Source organism: Arvicanthis niloticus, chromosome 3 (genome assembly GCF_011762505.2).
Source record: "Arvicanthis niloticus isolate mArvNil1 chromosome 3, mArvNil1.pat.X, whole genome shotgun sequence".
Lineage (NCBI taxonomy): Eukaryota > Metazoa > Chordata > Mammalia > Rodentia > Muridae > Arvicanthis > Arvicanthis niloticus.
This window is the reverse complement of record NC_047660.1, coordinates 64,189,229-64,212,239: the sequence shown is the minus strand read 5'-3', so window position 1 is coordinate 64,212,239 and position 23,011 is coordinate 64,189,229. Positions and strand designations below refer to the sequence as shown.

The window sequence follows — 23,011 nt, the reverse complement described above, 5'->3', positions numbered from 1 at the left end:
TTTCTCCCCACAAGTTAATACTGTTCAACACTGACAGTGGTCCCATTATTCTGAGACCTGCTGTATTTGAGCTTTCTCTGTCTCCATTCACATGAGGAAAATTAGCATGCATGTGGTGTTTGCAGGCAAGTGCCCTTCTGCTAACCTACAACCTCAGTTCCTAGAAGATACTGCTTCTTAAGAGTGTGAAGGCTGTTATCTCAGGACTCGTTCTTGTGCAAGTGTAAGCCTGTGTGTGAGTCTGACCTGCAGACGTCTTGGGTGGAGTCTGCTTCTTTTCAGGATGAACTCATTTTGTTAGTGGGAACTGTGCTTCTGTTCATATGCAAATTATTATTATTTCTTATTATAAAGCAGTCTCACTATATAGAACTGGTTGGCCTGGAAGTTGTAGACCAGGCTGGCCTTGAACTCATAGACTCATAGAGATCTATCTACCTCTGCTTCCTGAGTGCTGTGACTTTTTTTTTTTTTAAATAGGGATGAATGACTAAATGAGCAAATGTCTTGGAATAGGAGAGTGGTGAGAACTTGACCTATTCTGACACTAAGAATGAGGCATCTGGGGCTATCGTGTCTAGAATCATTTTGCTTTTTTGGCTCTACATGTTTCTGTGAGTTCAGCCAAGGGCTAGAGTTTGGGGGTAAGAACCAGTTTGTCCATTGATCCTGTTGCATCCGTTCTTCCTGGTTGGGGACTCACAAGGTTAAAGACAGGCAATACCATCCATGTCTCCTGTCTCCCGGTAACGGCCCTGGAGTGAGACGGGACCTGTGTGGGAGCTTCTTCAGGACTGTGTGTGTTAGAAATCCAAAGCCACGATGGACCCGTCCTATGCCTGACCCTAGTTCACAGACAGGCAGAAGCACTTGTAGGTGCTTGCTTTCCATCTGTTGTTCCCCAAGATCCTGCTGACACCAGGTCCCCACTGCTGTCTGAGGGATTAGCACTGCTAAGGCCTGAGAGACGTTGGACTGGTGTGTGCTGCCCTGTCAGCAGCTCCGGAGTTTCTGGGAAAGTGCAGTTGCTCAGTTTCTGTCTTGTGGAAACTTAATCCAACTTAGTTAGGCTAAGATTCATAACACAACACCTCTAGTTATCCCAAGGCAGATGTTTACCAAGACTTTCTTTTAAAGTTCCTTTTCTTTTCTTTCTTTCATTTTTTTTTATCTTTTATACATAAGTCACATTCCCAGAAAAGCAGACTGAAAAAACAAAAAACAAAAAACAACCCTTTTCCTTATACACATGCTGCTAAGAAAATACTTTTATACATAGAACTTCAACAAGTGAGACAAAGGATGTGGGCGTCTGAGAAAGGCGCTGAGGCAGGGACAGAGAGCACCACGGCTCGCTTTCCTTCCACTGTCGACATCTGTAACTGGCATTTTTGGTATCAACAGGACTGGTTCAAAGTGAATGTCGCAGGAGTGTAAGATTCAGAATATGTGGGAGCTAAGGATTAGAGCTGACCCTCCCCCACCCCCTTTCTGCAAGTAAGCATTGCCCTAGTGTTGACAAGTGGCCTGGGGACTCTGCAAAAGCTAAGCTCTAGGGCAGGCTGCTGTGTATTAAGTGGGTAACTAACTTAGGAAGCCTGGAGGGACTCCTCGGGGTTAAGGGGAGAGACGATCTGGAAGGTGTAGGAAACTTGGGGGACTTTTCTTTGCTAAAATAAAACATCTATTACATCTATCCTGTGCCTCTGGCTAGATTTGGGGATTGCCAAAATTACCCACTGGCACTGAGATGGGGACTTCCCCTAGGACACTGTTCTCCTGTGGTGTCCCCTGGAGAGTATACTGTGCTTCAGGCATTTCCTACCTACACCTCTCACTAGACCCTGATGCCCTAACAGACCAGGACTGGCCTTGGGCAACACTTCCAGGAGATGCTGGTTAATGGAGGGGCTGGGTTGAGCTGGAGGAGACAAGGGCAAGGATAGAAGTCTAGAAGGAGGAAAAGTAGATGGGGAACAGGGGACGCTACAAAGGCAAAGGAGGTTCCAGACAATCAGAAACGTGACAGGAGCCCTGGGGTGTTGGGGGTGGGGGGGAAGAGAGTCAGCGAGAAGAAAACGGGCAGGCAAAAGGGATTTCAGACACTAGAAGTGCCTCCAAGCGTGAAGCATGCCTTTTACCTGAGGCTTTCAGGACACTAGGCTTTCTGACAGCTGAGAATGAGGGGACAATCACCTGTCTTGATACATGTTTACCTCAGGGGATGGGGGTCACCTCTACCTTACTAGTCCTGTCTGAGACAGGCACAGCACGGGAAAGGCTGCATTGGCTCCAGTCCTGCAGCTCACCAGCACCCAATAAGGACTTAGAGTCATCAGAAGTCAGATGGCAAGAAATTCTCAAATGAGGGAGAGGGGCCACAAACAGTAAAACGAAGCAAAAACAAAAAGAACACTTGTTTGATGAGAGTTTTCTTTTTTTCTCTCTATGTATATTCAAAGTTTGTGTTATTTTTCACTTCATTCCTCTGGTCTCTCCATCTCTTTCGTGTCTGCGCACGCTCTCTCGCTCTTGTTTATTTGGTGTGTTTCTTTCTTCTTCTTCTTCTTCTTTTTTTTTTTTAAGAACTTTGGATTTGCCATTGGTGGGCAATGCTGATCCCCGAGGCCCGAGTGCCCTTGGCAGGGCTAGGGCAAGGGGCAGGCCCACGGCTGCTGAGAGGACCTCTGTGTTTAAAGCCTTTGAGAAAAAGTTACTGCAGTTTCCAGGGTAGGGGTGAGGGCTGGTAGAGGGAGGGCTTCCCGCAGCGGCTTCCCCAGGAGTCCAGGCTGCAAGGGTCCCACCAGGTGAGGAGAGGGGCAGGAGGGAGGGTAGTGGGAGGGTGAGCAGGGACAGATCTCGGATCTCCCCGACAGCCTCCTTTGGTTAGTTTTATGGGCTCCTTGCCCATCCCAGGCTCCAACCTTAGGAACCAACTGGGTTTTTGGAGTTTGTGAGCGGTCTGTGCTCTGGACAAGGGACAGGAAGAAGGGGGTGGCAAAGTTGATTTTCCACCCCCCGTTTTTGCCTTGGGTTTTCTTTTCTTTTTCTTTTCTTTCTTTTGGCGTTTTCTCAGTCAGTATAATAGTATGAAAAAGGTATGTGTTTACAAGGGAAGAGGGCTGGGAATTCAATGGGGGAAAAAGAGGGACCAAAGCAGACATGTATGGGGGCGGGGTGCATCTGCAAGGGGCTGAGAATGACGGTCAGAGTGTTTGTGGGACAGGGAGGAGGCAGGACTCTGCTGGAGGTGGGGTGTGTGAAGCCCACTGAGGGTGGGAATTGACAGACTCCCATGAGGTGGGCAGAGCTGAAGGTTGGGGTGAGGGAACCCTGAGGCCCTCTCTTGTCCCCATCTTGGTTTATCTGTTTATAAAGCTAGAAGTGTAGAGGTAGTAGTAGTTTTTGGGTTGGGGTCCGTGTGAGGTAATCTTGCTTCCTCTTTGGCAAAAGCCACAGCAGCCGGGACAGCAGTGGCGCTGTTGGTAACGGTGATGGAAGGGCCTCCTGGGGCCGGGGCTGCCTTGCGCCTGTGGGCTGAGGAGCGCAGATGGGAGGCTAGGGCTTCACGCCCACTCAGCAGCACCTCACAGGCCAGGCAGTGGTAGGTGCAGATAGGCACCCGCAATGGGGTGGGCATGGAGCCCACAGAACCCCGCCCAAAGAAGCAGAAGGATCTCTGGTGGGCAGTAGCTGGGGCCTCGCCGTCAAATGCCATCTTGCACTGGCGGCACAAGTAGCGATGAGTCACATCCACGGTGGAGATGCCAGCGCTGCCTGTCAGCAGCTCATCAGCCTCACTGCTCTCCCCTTCCCCTGGAGCCGGCAGCTCAGGAGGCTTTTGAGGGGCTGTGGCTGTAGGCTCGGGGGCTTGGGGTGGTTGCTGGAGGAGGGCATTGGGGAGCAGCCCAATGAGGGTCTGAGGTATCACCGGGTTCATGGGAAATAGGCCCTTCTTCATGCCATAAAGCTGTTGGAAGTACGCCCCCTGTAACTGAGGACCAAAGACAGCTGGTGGTGCTGCCCCACCTGCAGGGGGCAATGGGAAGGGCAGGAATTGGCCCCCCAACAGGGCTGGGACAGTGGCCTTCAATGCTTTCAGGTTCTTGAGGGCATCAGTGGAGGAGGAGTTGGTAAGGGTTGCAACTGGCTTTCGCTCAACAGAGACTTTGTCTCCTGAGGGCTCAGTAGCTGGGCCAGGGGTAGGGTCAGAAGAACTGTTGGTTTGGTTAGACACAGGTCTCTGAGGTAAGGGGCGGCCTGGACCAGCAGCCTGGACCACTGTGGTAGCAGGCAGGACCGAAGTGGCAAGGCCAAGAAGGCCTGAGGAGGCTGCAGGTCCTAGGAAGACGAAAGCAGTAATGAAGGGTTAATGGTCTCCAGCCTTACAGATCCTTCTGCTCCAGACTACACCTACCATACACTCAGCCTTCCCCTCACCCAGTGGCCTTACTTCAAACCTCCTTTTTCCCAGAGCCTGCTACACGGATAACAGCTTGGGGAGAGCCATGAAAGTAAAGAAGGGCTTCCACTTAAGAGGAGATGCTATCTCAAGTCCAGCTCCTCCCAGCCTCCCAACTCACCTGAATTGAAAGAAGCTATGCTTCCAAGTGGTGGCTGAGCCAGAGTTGGGCCAGGCAAGAGGACTGGAGCCAGGCGAGGCAAGGTCGGGGAAGCCCCCAAGGGCACGGAGGCAGGTGTGGTGGTGGGTGGCCCTTTGGGGGCCAGTGGGGTCTCAGGTGCTGGAGCCAAGTCATAGCATTTGCTTTCGCTCTTCAGCTGGGCTCGGACTGCCTCCTTGAGCTTGGCAAGGTGCTGTCGAGAGAAGAGGTGGCCTCGGCAGGAGACATAGAAGTCATACTTGACATCACAGTAGGGACAGTCAGTACGCTGGGCTGCCGAGGTGCCCTCACTGCTGCCCCCACTCCCTGTTGGTGCTGTCCCCTGCAGTTTGGCTTTTTTTTCCTTGGCACGAGCATTTTGGAACCAGACCTGAATGACTCTCTTGGGCAGCCCAATTTCCTCCCCCAGCACCTCACACTCCTGCATAGTAGGGGTGCGGTAGGCTTCGTAGCAGGCTTTCATGATCTTCAGCTGCAGGCTGCTCATTTGGGTCCTATATCGCCGCTGGCCCATGCTATCTGGAACTCCAATCCCACCTCCTGGTCCCCCACTGGTCCCCCCAGCCCCAGGGGACTCTGGCTCAGCCAGGCTGGAAGCAGATGAATCACTCAGGTCTCCTGCCAATGGACTGCAAGCCTCGCTTTCCGGAGACACTTTAGATGGTTCCTCTGGACCCTCATCCTCACTGAGTGCGGGAGGTGGGAGGGGTGGAGGGGGCTCTGGTGTTGGTGCAGTGGCCTCTTTCCCAGGTGGTAGGAATGGCAGAGGCCCGGCAGTGGGGGTAACTGTGGGGTAGGGAAAAGCAGGTGCTTCCCTCTTTGGGGCTTCCTTCCCAGTTTCATCTTCAATCTTGCTCAATAGGAGGTTGAATTTGGGAAAGGGCGCCGGGGAGGGCGGAACAGTCGGCTTGACTGCTGGACCGGCTATACCCCCAGGGGTGCTTCGAAATTGACCTTTCCTCTCCCGGGCTCTGGTATTCTGGAACCAGACCTGTACCACTCGTTTTTTGAGCCCCACCTCCTCAGAGATGCAGTCAAGCATCTTCCGGGTGGGGTTGGAGTCCTGCATGTACCAGCGGTACAGGATCTCCAGCTGCTCAGGTAGAATGGTAGTGCGTAGGCGTTTGTCTTTAGGAGGTTCACCCTCTCCTCCACCCCCTGCTTCACTGCCTGTGGGAGACAGACTGCCATCATCGTGCTTCCGCTTGAGGGGTGTCCCTGTCACTGATGAGGTGCCCGATACTACAGGGTTTCGCTCCCCAAATACCAGCAAAGGCAGATCTAGGAGCTGTGACGGAGCACTGGGCTGCACAGATGGGAGGAAATGTAGTCGGTGGTGAGTGGTCAGGAGGTCCTGGCTGGGGAAGGTGGTCTGACACTGGTCACAGGTGTAGGCTGGAGGTGAGGGAGGTGCCTTCCCTTCAGACTCTTTGCTTTCTGGCCTTGCTGGCTCTGCTTGGCTCAGGTCTTCTGCGTCCACATGTTCTGGTGATGGGCCACCATGTCTTGCTGTGGGTTCCAGGTTCCGTTCCTCTGCCTCTTCTTCTTCCACCTCTTCCTCCTCTTCTCCTCTCTCTGCCTCTTCCTCCTCTTCAGGAGGCTGGTCATCATAGCACTTCTTGAGGTGCCGCACTAACTCAAAAACACAGGTGAAGGTGGCGTGGCAGCGCCTGCAGCCAGAGGCTCCTCCAGCGGCTCCTCCGGCTGTCATGGGCCCACCCTCACAGGCATTTTTACGGGCTTTCTGGCGGGCATTCTGGAACCACACTACAACCACACGGCTAGCCAGACCCAAGAGACTTGCGAGCCGCTCCACCTCTCCATCCTTGGGGTAGGCACTGGTCTCGAAGAAAGACTGCAGAGCCTGTGTCTGGAACTCTGTAAACTTGGTTCTAGAGAACCGGCGGCCTACAGGTACTGTAGGAGGAAGACTGCCTCTAGAGCCCTCTTCTTCCTCTGAGGGCCAGGGTCCTCCTGCCAGGCTTCGCTCCTCAGATGTGTGTATCCCTCCTACTTCAGGCTCTGGAACCACGAATGGTGGGCCTAGCTGGGGAGGTGACTCCAGGGACCCATCTGGAGGTTTGGGGGGCTCTGCTGGGGGTGGGTATAGGCTATCATAGCTCTTTCGAAACTGAGCAGCATAACGGCTCAGAGCCTCAAAGGGCAGAAATCGTCGGTGAACATGTTCCTCATGAGTCTTAAGGATAAGCATGTTGGAGAAGAGTTTCCCACAGGCCCCACAGGCCAGCTTGTCTCCTCCTCCCACAGACTCTGGGGGAGGTGGAGTTGGGGGAGGGGGCACTGCCTGCTTCCCTTCATTGTACTGAATTACTAACTCAAAGCCAAAATTTTCTAGAAGGGCTTTGGCTGCTGTGTGGGCAGCTTCGTTGGGTGACGCGTGGGGTGGTGAAGAAGGCCCTGCTTCAGTCCCCTCTTCAGCTAGGAGGGGCCGTTCCCATTCCTGCTCAGCCAGCTCAGCCTTGGGGGGTGCAGGGAGAGGAGGTGGGTTGGCAGCCGGCAAGGGCAGCATGGGCGCAGGGCTAGCCAGTGCCAGCTTGGGCCCCACCTTGAGGTCGTGGAGGTAGAAGGGCAGCAGTAGCTGCTGTTGCTGGAGCTTCAGTAGTGACTCTGGAACCAGAGGGAAGGGGGGCAGGACTGGAGGGGTGAAGAGAGGGGCTGGGAATCGGTGGAGGTCCAAGGGAGGGGGTGGTGGGGACAGGAAAGGCAGCCCAGACATGAAGCCACTGGGGTCAGGGCCTTTCTTCTCAGTGCCCACCTCGCCTTCAGTCTCGCCTTCCTTGGGGTCTTCTTGGCTTCGCTCTGCTCCCTCGGCCCTGGCATCAGCCTTCGCACCTCTTGAGCGAGTCTGGTGCAGAACTGATCGCATGTGAATTTCCAAAGTGGAGCTCTGGTTGTAGGACACTCGGCAGACCGTGCATTTAAAGGGCTTGTCTGATGAAGTGGTGGCAGGTGGTGGGATGCCAGCCTCTCCTCGGGCAGGGCACGATGGGTCAATGGCGGCCTTCTTCATCTTATGAAGGTGGGAGACAGAATTATAATGAACCAAGAGGATGTTCTTCTGGGTGAAGGACTCCTTACACACGGTGCACTTATAGGGCCGAGCAGGGTCGAGAAACTTGTCCAGGGCAAAGTTGGTGGTCTTCCGATAGGTTAGAGGGTGGCGAGAGTCAGCTGGGGCTGGCTCTGCAGAGCGGGACTCCCCTGTGGCTCCGTCTTCCTCTTCAGACATGGTGGGCAGAGGAGCCAATTCTTCAACTTGGGCATCAAGCCGAGGGACTGGAGATGGGGCTGGAGAAGGGGGCTGATCAGGGCTTTCTGAGGGCTCCCTAGGGCCCTCGGCCGGTGCCAGGGGAGGCTCAGGAGGAGGATCTGGACTGGCTTCTGGGCACAGGTTAGAGCTTTCTACAGGAGACAGAGGAACAGAGAACTGTATTCAAGCTGAGCTCCAACGATTCAATATGCAAAGCCACTTGGGAGGTATGCTGTGCCCTTCCTTACCTGCTGCCTGGTCTCTGTTGGGAGTGGGCTCTGGTTCAGGAGCTGGGCGTTCTAGGCCATCCTCCACAGGGTCTAATGTGGGTCCAGGCAGCATTTTGGTTGCAAAGGTCATCTCTACAGTTGTGGCCTATCATACAGAAAACATCCCAGTGGCTTCGTCACACTTGCTACCTCCTATTGCTAGCCCCACCTGTTTACTGTGCACCCACATCTGTGCCAAGCTCTCCTCACTAGGGTCTAGCTTTCTGTCTACTCAAATCTCCCAATGAACTGATGCCTTTCTTTGGATTGAGGGACTGGGTAGCTAGCTACCCACTGCCCTGCCCCTCCTTCCTCAGGCTAAAAGTATCTTACCGCAAGGCTACATGGTTCTGCTATTAACAACTCTTCAGGGCAATGGAAATGAGAGAACTGTATAGTTGCCTCAAGCGGGAGTAAAGGGAACTAATTCGGCAAGCTTGGTTCTGAGAGCCACCCCACTGATTTTAAAGTCAACTTCAACTCTCTAGAATGCTATTTCCTTCACACACCTGGATATTGCTTCCTCTCCCTCTCCTCCCGCATTGCTCTGACGAGACTTTAAGACCATTTTTCCTCAGCCTGTACTCACCACAAGCAGCAGCTTCTCAACACATTCGGGCACCACGTTGTGAAGGTGGCTGAGATGGAAGTGAAGGGCAGGCCGGCCCACCAGCTGCTCCTGGCAGAGCGGGCACCTGTACTTGGGCTGCACGGCATGCTGGGAGAGTGTATGAACCCTCACCTGGTCACACTCTGGGCTCAGGAAGCTGCAGTAGGGACAGCAGAATACCTGGGGAATACATATGGGTGGAGGAGGAGTCAGGAAAGAGGTGGGTGGGGGACCCACTATCACCGTTAGTAGGATTCAATGCAACACTGATCCCATATCCAGATTAAGGAGACGAAGTCAGACAGGAAGGCATCTTAACCTACTCAGTCCCCAACCAGCCCTTGAGGCTGGCAACGGTCCTAGCCTAAGTTGCTACTTTGACTTCCTTCTTTATCAGTGTCCCCGACCCCGTCCCTTCACCCTGGTTTTTGCCTCCCGTTTGGTGTGTCTTTCCCTGTGTCTGACACCCTAGTCAATTTTCCAGCTTCCCAGCTGGCCCTACACCAGCCTCAAAACTAGCTTCCTTACCCACAGCCCACTGCCTGCCTTTTCTGTGAGATGCCTCCTTCTTCGGTGTACTCTCTGGGCCAAGGTCCCTTATCCTGACTGTGTTGCTCCTTCAGCTCCCTCAGCATCTCCTACAAGAGGTCCTACTTGTCTGCCCCTGAAGCTGACTCATCCGTTTCAGGCTCAGCTGCTCACCGTTCTCTTTCCCCTCACTACTTCTTGTCCTGGTCTCATCCCGTAGACCAGGCTGACTTTGAACTCAAGAGATCTGCCTTCATCTGCCTCCTGAGTGCTGGGATTAAAGGCGTGTGCCTTGCGGGATTAAAGTAAGCATCACCCTGTTTACCACTTCTTAATGTAAGCAAATGCCACTCCTCAAGTGGCCCAGGTAAACTCTGGTCTGTCCCTTAGTACATTATGGCCTAGACTTCCAGATAGGCAGGAGGCAAGAGGCCTGCTACCACATAACTGAACTGACTAGTGGGCATTTTCCCTGATGCGTCAGACCAAGCTTCTCTCTCTGGCCTGCCTCCTCTCCTGTTACCCTGCACTTTCCCAGGCCTGCATATCGGAGCAAGGGATCCAGGCATTCATGTTAGTGCACCTAACTCTCAGAACAGACACCTGTAACAGATAGGCTGTGGGGAAGAGGAGTTGGGAGGAAGAGAAACTGAGGACAGAGGTATTTCTGCATGCAGCAGTGGAGTCTGGGAAGCCTGGATGGCAGGCATCTCAAGACCAGAGATGTGGGATCTCCTCAGAAGCAACACTTTAGAGACCATAAGGCTAAGCTGCTCCTGAGTCTCCTCAGGTTCAAGTCCTCGGGTTTAGAGGCCAGTAGGACTTGTCAGTGAGTCACTTGCTTGGTGCCTCTACTCTAAAGAAGGGGGTGCCAGGACAGTGCTGTCCAGACTTACGGCTCCTCTGAGAAAGGCGCAGCCTCCTAGCGGCCCAGGAGGTTGCTCTTTGACTTCACCTTGTTCTTCTCCTTCCTCCACTCTTCCTTCCCTCCTCTCCTGGCATATACAACCAGTCTCTTGATTTTCCCTCAAGTCCCTGCCATCCCTTCCTGTCACTTCTGTGTTGAAGCAGCTCTCTCCCATACATGCTGAACATATAGAACTGGCCTTGCACGGCATTTCTCGTGTGATATTCTGAATTAAATCCACCACAAGCATGACGAAAGCCTTTACAGCAGTGCTTCCCAACCTTCCCAAGGCTGTGACCCTTTAACACAGCACCTCATGTTGTAGTGACCCCCAACCATACATTTATTTTCGTTGCTACTTCATAACTGTGATGTTGCCACTGTTATGCATTGTGACGTAAATACCTGTGTTTTCTGATGGTCTTAGGCGACCCCTGTGAAAGGGTTGTCCAGCCTCCAAAGGGCTGGTGACCCACAGGTTGAGAACTACTGTTCTAGAGTAAACGATTTCAGTAAAGCCAGTCCCCCACCTTCATCATCCCAGTCACCCCAGTTCTGACCGTGATCTGGTTGGCACTGTCTCTGGGAGGGCCGGTTCTGTCCTCTGTCACTTCGGAAGCTGAGGGTGAGAGAAGAGGAGGTTAGGGACTCCTTAACCCTCTCCCCTTCCTGCATAGCCTCTCCACTAAAAGAAAGCTTTCAGGGTACGAAGTGGGCTTCTGAGGATGCAGAATGGGCAAAAACTCAGCAGTCAGGTGAGGCCTGGCAGGGATCACTGCTGGGTTAGCCAGGGCTGGGTTTTCAAAGAGGACAGAGATGTCTGGGCAGATGCAACTTGTTCTCCCTTCCCTTTCCCTTGGTCAGTTTTGCTCCTTCTGGGAAGGAGGCCTTTCGGGATGCTTGAGTTTCTGGAAGGCCCCATCAACATGCCAGTGTACAGTGAATGGGGCAGGGGAGACAGGAAACAAACGCTCACCCCGTTGTTCCATCTTGTTCTGGGCATCTTTCTCAGAGGTGGGTGGCTGAGCTAAGGGGGTGTCAGAAGCCTTCCCTGTGTGGAATGGAGAGAGAGTCAGCATAACATGGTGGAGCATGGGAAGAGGAGGGAGGGAAGAGGAAGCAGGATAAGCAGCCAGGTGGTGGCGGGATGGATGAGTGAGTCGGGAGGCGGGAAAGAATGGAAAGCCACCAGAGGAAACAGGGTAAAAGTGCGAAGTCCCAGTACTGGAAGCATAGGACAAGCCTAGCACCCCATCCCTAGGAACAAGCCCCACAATAGGACTGGTCTAAGCTTGGCCTCCCGCCTGCCTGACTGACCCTGGGAAAGGGAGGCCCCACAAGGGTAGTGGGAGGGGCACTGTAAACGCTTAGGGAAGCGGCAGCTGTGGTGAACCGGAGGGATGGGCAAGGAGATCACCACTCAAGTAAGAATTGACAGATGTGTAGGAATTTATTTTCGGTGGCAGCCTAATTAAAGTGTTAAAAGTTCCTTAACTCCATTCAGCCTTGCGCCAGGATCGTTAGCTATTGATCTGGGCCCCTCCAGCACTTAACTCCAGCCAGCGTATTGGCAATTCAATTAGCACCAGTCAATGCTGCCTGTTCCTGGTTCCTGCTGCCCTGCCCTTCCTTGCCCTCGCCCACTGCTGGCCTCTCCAAAGCCCAGATGCCCATGCCCACTTCTGACAGCCCCTTCCAGGCTCTTCTCCTGTACCCTCAGGATCAATAGCACCTGGCTGGCTGTTCCCAGCCTCTGCTGGCACAACTTCTGCTGCCTAAGGGGGTCTCTAAGCCCAGCTTTGGGGCTGAGGACCCCCTAGGACTCCCCTAGGAGACAGGCAAAGGATGGGAAACTTGTTGGGGCCTCTTCCCATCCCTGTTGCCTGTGGACCACGCCCATGGCTCCCATTGCCTTCCCAGAAGTCTGGCCTAGCATGGGTTATGTTTTCTTTTTGCCTGTCACCTTGCACAGGCAATAGAGCTGGGACACTAGTTGCTATTCAGAGCCACCAGGTGATGCCTCCTGTCCTTTACTCAGAAAAACTTCTGCTATTCATTCTCTCCTGTCCTCCAGTCGTCTCCTGCCAGCCTCCCTGTCCCTGAAACTCATCCTGCCTCCTCATTCTTCCATGCCTTCCGACTTGCTGTTGATGGTTCATGTGCAGGTTTCTACTTCCTAGGTTTCTTGCATCTGTTGCCTCCCATCCAGCTCTTATTCTCCCATTTCCTTTTCCTCTTCCTCACCAGGAGTTTGAAGCCGCCCATGGCTGAAGCTCAGAATGCTCTGGAGAGCCGAGAGTCCTTCTTCAGCTGCTGGGCCGTTCTGTAGTAGCTGCAGTCGCCTCTGGGCCTGGGCGTCGCGGTGGGCAGGCATACGTAGATGTTGTAGCATGGCTAGGCGGGAGGGCGTGTCCCAGGCACACAACAGGCAGTGGTAAAGCCCCGGCTCTGGCCCTGCCTCTGCTCCCTCCATTTCCAGCAGAAACTAGAACCATGAAGAGGCCTGGTTAGACATAGAAGATACACCTCCAGATTGCTGGGGCCTGTCCCTCCTCCCTTGAACTCTTTCACTCCTGGGTGAGCTCCCCCAACCCTTCTACAGCCTCCTATCTTCAATATCTTCTATCTCTTGATTCCCTCCTCTTTCTCCCATCAATCCTGGGTTCCCCAGTGTGTGGCTGGAATCTGCTTCTGTCCTGGATACCATGATGGGCTGGAGTGAGATGGACTCATCCCTATATATAGCCTATGTGCCAGGACAGCTGAATAAAGTGTTTCTCCTCCTCAGAGCCCACTGTCCTTTGGTCTTTCCCCAGATCTGCCCAGCACTTTGTTACCCTGGTAACACACTGCCCTGCTCTTCACGTCCATCAGCACAGGTTCCTCCACCTCTCTACGCTGTACCTCCCACCCTACCCTGTTCCTCCTCCCTCTCCTGCCCCCTCCTGCCTGAACTTCACCTTATAGATCTGGCTGTTTTCTTCATGGGCTGAACCCCGGGCGTGCAGCTGCATCTTCTCTTTGCTGTTGGACTCAAAGTCACAGATGTTGCAGCGCAGGTGAAGTGGGGAGACAGAGCCATAAGCAGCCCCATCCCCCAGGGTCAGCGGGGAAGGGGTGCCCATGGCTCCGCCCCCCTCCCGGAGGTGGGCTGCTAGCTGGTATTTCTGAGTATGTTTGTCAGTCTTGAGATGGAGCTGGAAGTTGGCCTTGAGCTGGGTGCCATAGCAGCAGAGCTTACACCGGTGGGTATCACCAGCTACCTCCTTCCACTCAGCTTCGGGCAGGCTCCGGCCAATGCTGCAGTGGTACAGCAGCAGCTCCAGGCTGTCTGTGCTGAACGCCTGGCACACCAGGCAGCGGAACACCTTCAGGGGTGAGCTGTCATCTGGGGATGGTGAAGTGGGCAGGCCATCAGATGAGGAGCCCAGGAGCTGACTTGGTGGCAGATGGGTGTCAGGGGAGAGGCTGCCAGGGGCTAGGGGACAGAGACAGATTAGGGAGACATGAGTGGGGCACTTAATTAGAATAAGCTATGTTTACCTACGTGGGGAGCTGACCTTCTGAAGAAGGCAGGGAATACAATTTGACTTGGGTACGGGGCGGCTGGAGCAGATAGGGGACTTACCAGCTGTGGGGAACTTGCGGGAAGGTGCTCCAAGGTGGTGGAAACCATTGAGAAGTAGCTGGGTCTCAAGGGGCTTGTCTGGCCTCAGCCCAGGCCCCGGCATGGGTGTCTGAGGCTGTCCTAGGGCCTGGGGCCCAAAGTACTGGAAAAGTTCAGGAGGGTTGGTGGGGGCAGCGCCTGATGGGGGAGGAGGTCCTGGTCCCACCAGCCCTGGTGGCAGGCCAAGTGGCAGCCCCTGGTGCAACATCAGGACGTTCTGCATGTGTTTCTCAGAAGTCATGTGGATGCGCAGGTTTCGGGAGATGTTGGTTTCGTAGCTGCACACCTTGCACTGCCAGGATGATTTGGTCTTGGGCTCTTTATCCCCTACAGAGGCAGGTGGGAGAGATGCCTCCGGGGGACTCACCTGCCCACCAGGCCCTGCCTGGAAACCCTGCAGGTTGGCCAGGTGCTTGTCGGACTGCATGTGGATGCTAAGGTTGCCTTTGGTGGTAGTAGAGTAGTTGCAAACATCGCAGCGGTAGGGCTTGTAGCCACAGTTGTAGCTCTCTCCACGAGCGAGGCGGGGGTGGGCACCCCCGGCGCTACAGTAGCTGCAGTGGCTGTTGCTCTCAGGGTGCTTCTCCCGCATGTGCACATCCAGGGTCTGCTGGTACTTGTAGTGCCAGTTACACTTGGGACACTTGAGAGTCTTGCAGGAATTGCGTGAGTGTAGCAGGGACATGTGGCTGGACAGGCTGAGGCCCTGGAAGGCTGCAGGGGCTGGGGTGTAGTCATCAGCCAGGCGACAGGACTGAGGTGGGTCACTGGTGTCTTGAGGAGAGCGTGCTGGAGCTGGGAGCACGGCCACCTCCTTAGAGGTGGGTGAGCTTTGGTTGAGCGGGAGGCAGAGTCCTCCATCCTCTTCCTGCCCCTCAGGGAACCAGTCTGGCCCTGCCTCGCCTCTTGATACTGGCGATTCTTTGGCTTGGGTTGGGCTGGGGTCCCAGGTGGCTAGGGCTGTGGCTGGGGATGGTGGACTGAGGGCCATAACCTCTTCAGCGGGGAGAACAAGGGCCTGAACATCTGCCTCTGGGGGGCTGTCCTCAGCCTGGGTTCCATTTGTCTTCACGGTCACTGTGCTGGTGTCAGGTACCTCAGGAGAAGGGCAAGTACGAAGTTTTGGTTCCAGAAAGCTTACGAAGGCCATGCCGCCATCATGACCATCCTGAAGTACGGCTGGGCTGCCCAGCAGGCCCTGGTGGTGGGCAGAGGTCAGCTTCACTCCATGAGAAAGTGTGTGACCTATAAAGGCCTGGAGCCTGCCAAAACCCAGGCGGCACAGAAGGCAGATCCAGAACACTGCCCTGTGGTCTCCCTGTTGGCTCTCCAGGGGGCCATCTTTGGGATCTTCGGTTGGGTTTGGAACCAGCTGGTAGCTCCAGAAGGATCCATCCCTTCCCTCACAGGCAGCCAGAGATGGCGCTGAGGTATCATGGGACAAAATTTGGTCAGAAGAGCTAAAGCCTTGGATTGGGTCAAAGCCATGTTGGATATGAAGGGTGGTAAGGTGTGAGGAGGGGAAGTGGGCAAGGAGGGGCAGGCTGGGCTCTTCCTTGACGCTTGCCTCATCCCAGGGGAAGCCCTTTGGTAACAAGAGTTCACTGCCACCTGGCAGGGGCAGGCTGGCCAGTAGGTAGGCCTGACCTCCAGCTGCAAAGAATAAATGGTTGCTTAGGTCCAAAGGAAGGATTCCTTCCTCCTTCTTTGCCACCCCAAGGTCCTTCGGTGGGATGTGACCACAGCCAGGCTCTTCTTGGGGCTCTCCAATCTCCTTTGGTGGAACAAGGTCACTGTCTGACTCCAGATGCTCTCCCCCTGGCTCTGAGGACCTTATGCTTTCAGAGGTGGAGGGGGGACCAGGGGGATCTTTGGTGACAGGATCCGAGGTGCTGGAGGAGGAGGTCTCTGGAAGTGGTGATGGAACATTGTGCCCAGGGGAAGGAACAGTACCGGAGGGAGAGGCTGAGTTAAGGGAAGCCATGGTAGACGGAGGACTGCTGAGGGTTCATTTCAGCGTGACAGCCAGTACCCTGCAGGGAGGCATGGAGAAAGCAGTGTCATCTCAGTCTCCAGCAAGGCTGAATGTCTGGATTCTAGCCTTACTCTCTGAGCATCAGACTCAGGTGCCCTCATGCTAACTTGAAGCTTTACTTAGTCTAATAGGCCTAAAACTTAGCATGTCTAAAATCAGAATTCACTATTGCTTTCCAAACCAGCTCTTCTCCATCTCACAGTCTCAAGTTTGGTACCGCTCGTCCCTCTATGATGTCTACGCTACACTCACTTCTTCCTCACCAGCCCCACCTTGGCCCGTCACTGCATCTTTCCGAGCTAGTGCTCCAGATGGAGTGCTCCTTTCCACCTCTGCCTTCTCCAGTCCAGTGTCTCTGTCTAACAGCTGAACGACCACTTCACTTTTAACTACGGAAAATGCCAAATGCTTGTAAGGAGACTCTCTGTCTGACGCCCACTGTCAGCAGCAATTAGCGCATGAGCAGTCTCCTCTTCATTTGTGTCCTCACCAACTGCTTTACTTTTCAGTGTTTTAATTTTGGATTAGAATTAAATATACATTTTAGGTTATAACTTTCTTTTTTTTCCTCTTTTTTCTTTTCTTTTTAAAGACAGGCCTAACTTTGAACTTCTGATTCTCTTACTTCCACATCTGCTAGGATCACAGGTGTGCACCATACCTAGTTCATGAAGTTCTGGGGATTGGACCCAGGGCTTTGTGCCTCCTACCTACGTCTTTACCTCTCCTTCATGGTTGTCTTAAAAATTACTTGTGTGCGGGCAGTGGTGGAGCCCGCCTTTAATCCCAGCACTTGGGAGGCAGAGGCTGAGTTTGAGGCCAGCCTGGTCTACAGAGTGAGTTCCAGGATAGCCAGGGATACACAGAGAAACCCTGTCTCAAAAAACCAAAAAAGAAAAAAAAAATTACTTATGTGTATATATGTGGATGCCATGACACACATGTGGAGACCAGAGAACAACTTATTTGGGGGGGGGGGTGTCAGTCCTCTCCTTTTACTATTGTGGGTCCGGGGGATGGAGCTTAGCTTAGGTTGTCATTGCTTGGCAGCAAGCACCTTTACCACTGTGCCATCTTGTCAACCCTCATAATTGTCTTTAAATCATGTAAACCATATTACATTCTAAATAAAAGCCCATCAGTGGTTTCTCATTGCATGCAATAAAATCAAGACTCCTTTCCCTGATCTGCAAAGGCCTACCTGCCAGAAAATCCACATTTTTTCTCCAAGCTGTCTTGTTTTAGCCCACTGGCCAGCTATCCAGCCTTCCCACAATACTCTTTCCCTTTCTTTCTTGGTCCTTCCTGTCTCTCAAACAAGCCAACTTCATTCCTTGGCCTTGCCCAAGAGCTTAGTCTGCTGGGGAGTCCTCTAGACCACCTGCCCAGACTTTTCACCGTCTAGTGAAAGATCTTTTCTGACTGAGTCTTTTCCCTTCTAGAGGATTAATTCCATGAGAGCCTGACTGCTTTCTATCTCTCTGAGTACCCAGCCAGTCCAGTTCTCATAAAACCTAGACTAGCCTTAACTTCAACTAGTTGAGAATAACCTTGAATCCTCTAGCCTTTACTGTTCAAGCACTGCATCACAGGCCTCACCTCATCCTAATACCTGCCTCTGCTGTACAAGTGCACATGCTGTTAGGCTAATACATAGCTTTCAAATGAACGAATCCTGGGAAAGAGCCCCAGGTCCAGCCCCTAGCCAAAGTCTTTTTGCTTTTCTTGGCACAAATCTTTCTCCAGTATATTCCAGATCTAGACCGGTTGGGACATGCTGAGGTTGAGGAATTTCCTTGGCAAGTTGGAAGATAGTAGCTCCTTTGTAACCCTCTGTACTCTCCAAATTGAAGATGCAAATATTAGTAGCAAGTTCTAGTAATAACGGCCCTACCAGCTGTTCAAGTATTTATAGTATGGTCTTGGCACCAGCTAAAGACTTATCAGGGCCTGACTGCATCACCCAGCATTCTCAAGGGTTAAATGAGCTACCGATAGTAACTGGGCTCCAAAATGTGGAAACAGCTTAGTGCACAGTACGATTGCTTAGCATGCATGAAGTCCTGGGCTCATTTCCCAAGTCAGCATCAATTGGGGTTTGGGGGCAGGTTCATGATTCTAATTCCAGTACTCTGGCAGTAGAGGCAGGAGGTTCAGAAGTCCTGCCTACATAGCAAGTTCAAGACTAGCCTAGGATACGCAAGACCCTGGAGAGATGGGGAGGAAGTTGGTTTGTGTGTGGGAGGAACTGTCAAACCTTCCTCAAAATTATCAGTTCCCCAAGCATCCATCTAACTCCTCTCTCTCTCTGAATCAACAGATCTCTAATGATAAACTGTCTACTGTTCAGGCCACACTGCTTCAGAGAAAGGGCGAGGGGATGGCCTCTTTCTCCTTGGGCCATCTTTAACCCTCATTTCCAGATTCCCAGATTTGATATAGGTCCTTGGTCCAGGTGCCTCATTGCCTTCAAGACTATTCACACTTCCCTCCTCCCCCTGAGAATCCAGCTAGGCCTGAGTCAGGACCTTCAAGGGGACTCTTGAGGGGCAGGATTAGCATGGTAATGAGATGCAAGTAAGTACCTGGTAAAAGACTGGAAGAGAAAAATCAAAGGGAAGAGAAGAGTGCACTGCACTGGGGTGGAGTGCAGACTCCCAGTTAAGTAGCTGGTAGAAGTCCTGGCATTGTTGGAAAAAGGCATTCCTTCTGAGGATCCTTGGTGGGACAGAGGATGGTAAGTTGGTTGGTTTGTGAGGGTCCAGTCATTTCCACAGGCTGGCCCCACTTGATAGGAAAAGCTGAGGGTTGACATGGTGGGCCCTTTAACTCACCTGCAGTGGCAGCAGACAAGCCCCGCTTACAAGTATTCAGTTCCCTCTTGGCTCTCCACTCACAGCGCTACATCACAGCTCAGAGGCTGCCTGAACAGGATCCAACTCTGGAGTAACTCCCAGATCCCTCTCTCTCTAAAGTTGAATTCTCCCAACTAGAAAAGGACCACTGATTGCTGAGGAGAAACCAAAGGGGCTCAGCTTTTGGCCAGCTTGTGGGTGAGAGCCCCGGCTGGGCAGGTCAGCTGGTGGCTTTGTATATCACTTCCCTACCATGCGTCACACCCCTCCTCTTCTGGAAAGAATTTCAATTGCAAATTTCTCTCCGCCTCACGCATCCCCTACCTAGTTCCCTTGGCCCTTTCTCCATCTCGCAGTGTTTCTCCCGCCATGCACTATTGACGAGAGTTTTATGGTCAGGGTGCTCCTCACTTTTAATCCTTCCACCCCCTCTCTTCTGTCTTCACTCTCTTGAATCTCTCTTTGTTTTGCCCTTCTTGCTTTGAACTGTTGATGGAACAGAAGCCTCTAAAAGTCAGGGCCCCTCTCCCAGCTACCCAGGGCCAAGATTCTCAGTCACCCTGCCCCACAGCCATTTCTTCCTGTGGTTCCCAGCATTTCTTAAGAGCGGCTCTCCCATGGACCTGTTCTCACAGGAGGGTATAGGCAGAAGATAACTGCCACAGAGCCTGACATTACAGCTCAGAAGAAATAGGAGAAGGCGGCTGGTGTGCTGGAGGTGGGGGACAGTAGAGGAAAGGGCTGGGCCTCCAGAGTAGAGGGGCTACTGAGCAGGCAGTGGCAGCCTTGTGATTAGAGCGGAGATTGATGTGAAGGGGCGCCACAGACAGCAGAGAGAGTCAATAAAACGAGAGGATCGCATTAGAGGCGACAGGGAGAGCTTTAAATTACAAGGCGGCTGCCACCACGGGGGATGGAAGGAGGGAGCCCTGGAGCCTAGGGAGGGTGGAGAGTTCTGAGGGTGTAGTCGCCCTGAAAGATGGATCGACAGCTCTAAAGCGGCCCTCAGTCTTGGGAGCTCCCTTGTGGCCCTTCCATTTTCCCCTCCCGGTCCAGCTCCTCACCAGGGTGAGGTGGAGAGGAAGGGATAAGACAAGTCTGTGGAGAAACAGGCCGTTCATTCCGGGAACTGTCTCCTAACTGTCTCCTTTCCCCTTCCACCTGGTTCTCCTGTCTCCATCTTACTCAGAAAGGGAAACATGGGAGTGCTTTCAAGGCATGACAGGAATTGCTGTCCCACAATTACAAGGTGGTCATAATTACTGACCTGAAGAGGAAGGCATATACATATATGTATATATACACACATGCACACACATATACATATATATAATATATATCAGGAGGTGGAAACAGAAAGGCTTGGATTTGAGGTTCCGCATACAAGTGGAAGATCTTTAAGGCAGGCTTTGAGACCCTGCAGGATGGGAAACTGACAGACAACTAGAGAAGTTCTCGAGCCAGGGGGCAAGGGCAGAGCATGGAGATGGAGTTAGAGGCTCCACAGAATTTGAGGCCCCAGTGGCCCAGGGTGTTTCCCTCCAAGCCCCACCTGGGTAGACTGGGAGGAAAAGAAACACCACTGCTCCCTGCTGGTCACAGAAGGAACATCACCAAGCTCCAGCTCTCCTCTAAAAACCACAAACAAAACCTGCCCCTCTCCATTTCCTCAGGCCCAGTGAAGGACAAAAGGTTTTGTGGCAACAGCTCTGGCACCAAAACACTCCCAGCCCTGAACATTACATCGTCAAGTGTAAGAGCATGGGCTAAGATCCATGCAGACCAAGGTCATGCTGGCTCTGCACTCACTAGCCGTCAACCTTGGCAAGGTGCTTATCCAGACTATTTCCTCACATGGAAACCTGGGAGTAATGGTGTGAGGGCCATAAAGGCAATACACCGAGTGCAAGTCTTGGGTGTCATCGAAGGCTGTGCTGTACCCTCTGCTTGGCCATCTCCTCCCTTGGGGCAGAGCACAGTATCTAAAAGGAGGCTGGATCCCTCCTGCTCTGACTCTCAAAGGGGGCAGAATAAGTGGGTCGGATTCACACCCAGTCTTCCCACAGTTCACTTGTTGTGCCTCTCTCTCTCTCCTTTTCCCTCCCCTTCCCCCCCCCCTCAGAGATAGCATCTTGCTCTAAAACCCAGGTTGGTAGTAGATTACCCATGATCCTCCTGCCTCAGCTTCCCAAGAGGGATGATAGGCATGGGTTACCCTAGGAGGTTGGCAGAGCTCAAGTCTTACTTGGCCTTTGTTTATTTTTATGGTGCTGGGGATTAAACTTGGGGCCTTACATCTGCTAGGCGAGGGCTGTACCTCTGAGCGCCACACCTAGCTCTTGGCTGCTGGATCTGGAGACACTCATAATCTCAGAGCCAAAAGAGGATGCTTCCCTAGCTCACACTCAGGCTCGGTGAAGCAGCTAATACTGAGCCCACACTATTATGGCCTCTCCCTCTCCCTGCATTTACTTTTTAATGGATTCCTTTATTTTTGTAGTTGTAGGGACTGAATCTATGGCCTCAAGAGACAGTTACTCTCCCACTGAGCAACACAGGCAGACCTTTTATTTTAAAGATTCATTTTTATTATTTTAATTGTGTGTGTGTGTGTGTGGTCTGTGTGCCTGTGTATGTGAGTACAGGTACTGATGAAGGTCAAAGGCATCTGATCCCCTTTGGATCTGGAGTTACAGGCAGTTGTTAATCACTAGACATGGGTGCTGGGAACTGGGTCCTCTTTAAGAGCAGTAAGTGATCTCAATGGCTGAGCCATCCCCCCTCCCCCTTTTTCCCTGAAACATGGTCTCATCATGTAGCCCTGGTAAGTCTAAAACTCTGAAGACCAAGTTGTCCTTGAACTCACAGTGATCCTCCTGCCTCTGCAGCCCAAGTACTGGATTTAAAGGTGTATGCTACCATATCCAAACAGCCCTTTAATTTTATTACTTTTTTTAAAAGAAAATATCAACCTTCTAAAAATATGTATTCACTCTGTGCCTGTGTGCAGCACACAGGCACACAATGTAGGTCAACAGGCCTGATGACAGTGTGCAGCACACAGGCACACAATGTAGGTCAACAGGCCTGGTGACAGGTGTCTTTATGCTACTTGCTAGCCCCTCTTGTGTTTTGAGATGGGATCTGACTAAGCTGCACAGGATGGCCTTGAACTCTGGAGCCCAAGCAAGCCAAAACCTGTGCAGCTCCTACTTTAACCTCCCAAGTGTAAAGATGACAGGCTGGTGTCATTAGGCCCAGATTCCCTTACATTTAAAATAATAATTTCCCTCTCTCTCCCTCCCCCTTCTCTCTCTCTTACCTTGAGTTTAAAAGGAAAATTGCAATGCACTATCCCAGAGTCCGTTTTGATTCTACCTTTCCTACTGATCTCTCCATCCTCATGAATATTTAGAAAGTGCTTACTTTGTGTAAGATTAATTTTGTTCTACAAGAGAGGAAAAAGTGAGCACAGAGGAAAGTGAAGTAAGCAAGCAGAAGAAATGCCACAAAGGACAAAGAGAAGTCACTTAAGGCTGAGAAAGCCCTAGGAGTGAGGAGGAGCTGGCCTGTCTCGTGATTTGCATATGTAAATACTGCAGTCCTCCAGACTGGGTGGTGCGCTGTCCCTAGAGAGCGGAAGAGGAAGGTTACCAGGAGGCTATTTTATACCTTACAAGACATTAGGTGGACTTGAGGGGACTTGGTAGGCTGTGAGGAGAAAAAAGGAAGATGTAGAGGAAGATGGCGGTGAGTAGTACGGAGCTGGGTGAAAGGGAAGTTGTGGGCTGAAACCACACACACTCACATGGGCACAGATGGGTTTCTAGGCATGCTCACTGCTGGCAGAGGTGGGTGTCCAGAAGAGCGTCCTACCCCGGCATTTCATGATGACTAGACATTAGATGTCCTAGGATGGTAGCATAAGTCTGCTTTGTTTGCACAGGGCTGTTTAACCATTTTAAAAAACTATTTGGTGTGTGTGTGTGTGTGCATGCGCGCACACATCTGTGTGAGGTTGCTCGAGAGAGCCAGAGAGGGGATATCAGACTCCCCCCAGGAGCTGGAGATCTAGGCTGTTATTAGCTGCCCAATGCAGGTGCTAGGAACTGAACTCTGGAAGAACAGCAACACTACTAATTGCTGAGCCATCTCTTGAATCCCTGTGTTTGCTGGAGAGACTCAGGGCTCAGAGTGGCATACATTCCACATGCCTCAGGCTTGGATGGTTGCATGAAGCCAGCTCA

The 23,011-nt window shown here is 52.5% G+C and overlaps 2 protein-coding genes across 5 annotated transcripts in view; one reads left to right on the top strand and one right to left on the bottom strand.

Annotated features, from left to right (window-relative positions):
• Positions 1-23,011, top strand: part of Thtpa (thiamine triphosphatase) — a 45,537-nt gene that overhangs the window by 5,221 nt on the left and 17,305 nt on the right. The window lies entirely within an intron of this gene.
• Zfhx2 (zinc finger homeobox 2) overlaps positions 1,098-23,011 on the bottom strand; it is a 33,879-nt gene continuing 11,965 nt past the window's right edge. For 2 of the 3 annotated variants that reach the window (XM_034498668.2, XM_076930993.1), the window contains exons 2-10: positions 13,836-15,907; positions 13,168-13,685; positions 12,452-12,692; positions 11,184-11,258; positions 10,768-10,826; positions 8,752-8,952; positions 8,142-8,268; positions 4,584-8,045; positions 1,098-4,341 (exon numbers count right to left, since the gene is read on the bottom strand). In XM_034498668.2, coding sequence (XP_034354559.1) covers positions 3,371-4,341; positions 4,584-8,045; positions 8,142-8,268; positions 8,752-8,952; positions 10,768-10,826; positions 11,184-11,258; positions 12,452-12,692; positions 13,168-13,685; positions 13,836-15,858 — 7,677 coding nt within the window. In that variant the 5' untranslated portion in view covers positions 15,859-15,907 and the 3' untranslated portion in view covers positions 1,098-3,370. The remainder of the gene's footprint in view (positions 4,342-4,583; positions 8,046-8,141; positions 8,269-8,751; positions 8,953-10,767; positions 10,827-11,183; positions 11,259-12,451; positions 12,693-13,167; positions 13,686-13,835; positions 15,908-23,011) is intronic. The other variant, XM_076930994.1, reaches the window with a different exon arrangement.